We start from the raw sequence: 2,048 nt of genomic DNA on the forward strand, positions 1-2,048 counted from the left end.
TATTGATGCACTTTTACGGCAAGGAAGCATTGAGTTTGCAACATTGATGGGTATGCAGATTTTGGCAATGTATCTTTGAGTTACGGCTAATATAAGAGACATGAACCCCAAGAACATCAACACTGCAACAACACCAAAATAAAACCAAGTAAATAAATAAATCAATCGGATACTTATACATAGACTGATTAAATTGTATAATTTAGAAACCTACCTGATTTAAGCTTCTCCACAGCTTCAAACAAAGAAGTCTTTCGGTGTCTTTTGAGCAACTGCACCAATAAATTAAACCATAGTTAATAATCAAGTAATATTAACAACCTTTGACTTAGCATTTATGAACTTAAAAGCAAGAAAGTTCATCAATCAAATTGCAGACCATGTTATATACAATCCCTTGAGTAAATCAATAGTTAATTTTGGTTTACTTACATTGGAAAGAAGATGGATCAAGTACTCGATAAAGATCGAGAGGTAGATGAAGATAAAGCAAACGATTGCCAAAGCCCAAACAGGTGTGTCTTGTAGAGATGGAGAAGTGCTTTCTCCCTCGGAAGCCATGTTTAATTTCTTCTCTACGTTTCTTCGTGAGAGCTTGTTGATGAGTATCAGCTGGGATGAGAAATTAATAAAGACTAGACACTGGAATTTGTGAATGAAAATATATAACACTACCAAAGACCAAAGAAGTCTAGAATGAAAGTTTGAAGAGCTGTTTAGCGTTTAACCCTTCAATGCTGCTTTGACTTTGGCCATCTTGACGTCTACACAACCTGCATTAGGGGGAGGTCTTACCTTCTATTGAAGTTTGACTCAGCTGAGGTTTGAAGTTGGGGGCTATATATTTTATTTTATTTTATGCTTTTATTTTTTTATAAATATAGCTCATAGATAGTAACTAGCAGCTATACATGTCTGAAATAAGATTATTTGGGCATGTCAGCGTGCATATGGCCATGCCATGACCATGACAGCGTGTACGTGGGGTGGCCAAGGCCATGCTGCAATGACCAAAATTTGCTTCCTCAATGTTTCCATTGGAAACACAAATTCAACTACAAAATTCTTAATAGTTATAAATTTTATCATACAAAAGAAAATATTAGAGCTACTATAAAATTTATTTCACAATTTATAAATTAATGTGTCAAGAATTTGGTTAATATCACTTAAACAACATTGTGGGGCCTGTTAGTTAAAAAGATATAGTAATCCTCAGAAGTGGGCTCGGGGCCCAACGGCCCAGTCCGAGGACGCTTTGTTATCCGAAAATAGCCTAAAATTTTTTATTATTATTAAATAGATAATGTAGGAGAAAGGAGTGGATATTGTGTACAGCGGCATAACGCACGTCCAAGGACACCAAAGTCCGAGGTGAATATAACTTTCATTTTATTAAGGAGACTCCGCAGAGTTGTATCTGAACTGAAAATTGGGCGCAAACCTAAGGAGGAGTCGGGGAAGGTATCAAATATCTTCCAAGGCTATCACCTCTACATTAAATGCTTTCCAGTTAACCCTCTGGCCGCATTAATATGGAGGTGATACCTGAACAGTGACTAAGCAGCTTTATGGCCATTGAGCAGAAAGTTCCGGTAGGTGCTGGATGGGACAGAAAGGAGCTCCCACGATAAGAACTACACGTGTATAATGGAAACGGAGGGGAGAACGGAGTATATAACATAGAAACGAATGAAATAAGATAGGGACTCTCTCGATAAAAAAAAAAAGAGAAAGAAGAAAAAGAGAGATGGACTGAAAGAAAGTCGAAGAGAGTTTTTCTCAAGGAATGAACCTAAAATATCCCTTGTTACTTGATGAGTATAACATTTTCTATCAAACAGCACTAGTTCTTGTACTCATGTTCTAAAAATTTATTGTTTGGGCTTGTTGGGTTGAAATCTCATTCATACTCAAGGTCAAATCCATATTGAGTCCCTACAAACATAATAAATGTTTAAATTATTTTTTGTGATTAATAATGTATTAATTTATAATAAATTTTTTTATACTAGTATCCCAACATCACTTTAACCAAAATCTTAGTA

The 2,048-nt window shown here is 35.6% G+C and overlaps 1 protein-coding gene across 1 annotated transcript; it reads right to left on the reverse strand.

Annotated features, from left to right (window-relative positions):
* Positions 1-11: 11 nt before the first annotated feature.
* LOC136064264 (MLO-like protein 3) lies at positions 12-661 on the reverse strand (the record flags this gene model as incomplete). The annotated part of the gene is made up of 3 exons (XM_065765795.1): positions 433-661; positions 215-272; positions 12-122 (listed from the first exon to the last, which is right to left on the reverse strand). Coding segments are annotated over exons 1-3 (298 nt in total), but the record flags the coding sequence as incomplete, so codon positions are not given.
* Between the last annotated feature and the right edge of the window lie 1,387 nt (positions 662-2,048).

This window comes from Quercus suber, unplaced genomic scaffold (genome assembly GCF_002906115.3).
Source record: "Quercus suber isolate HL8 unplaced genomic scaffold, Cork oak 2.0 scaffold_654, whole genome shotgun sequence".
Classification (NCBI taxonomy): Eukaryota; Viridiplantae; Streptophyta; class Magnoliopsida; order Fagales; family Fagaceae; genus Quercus; species Quercus suber.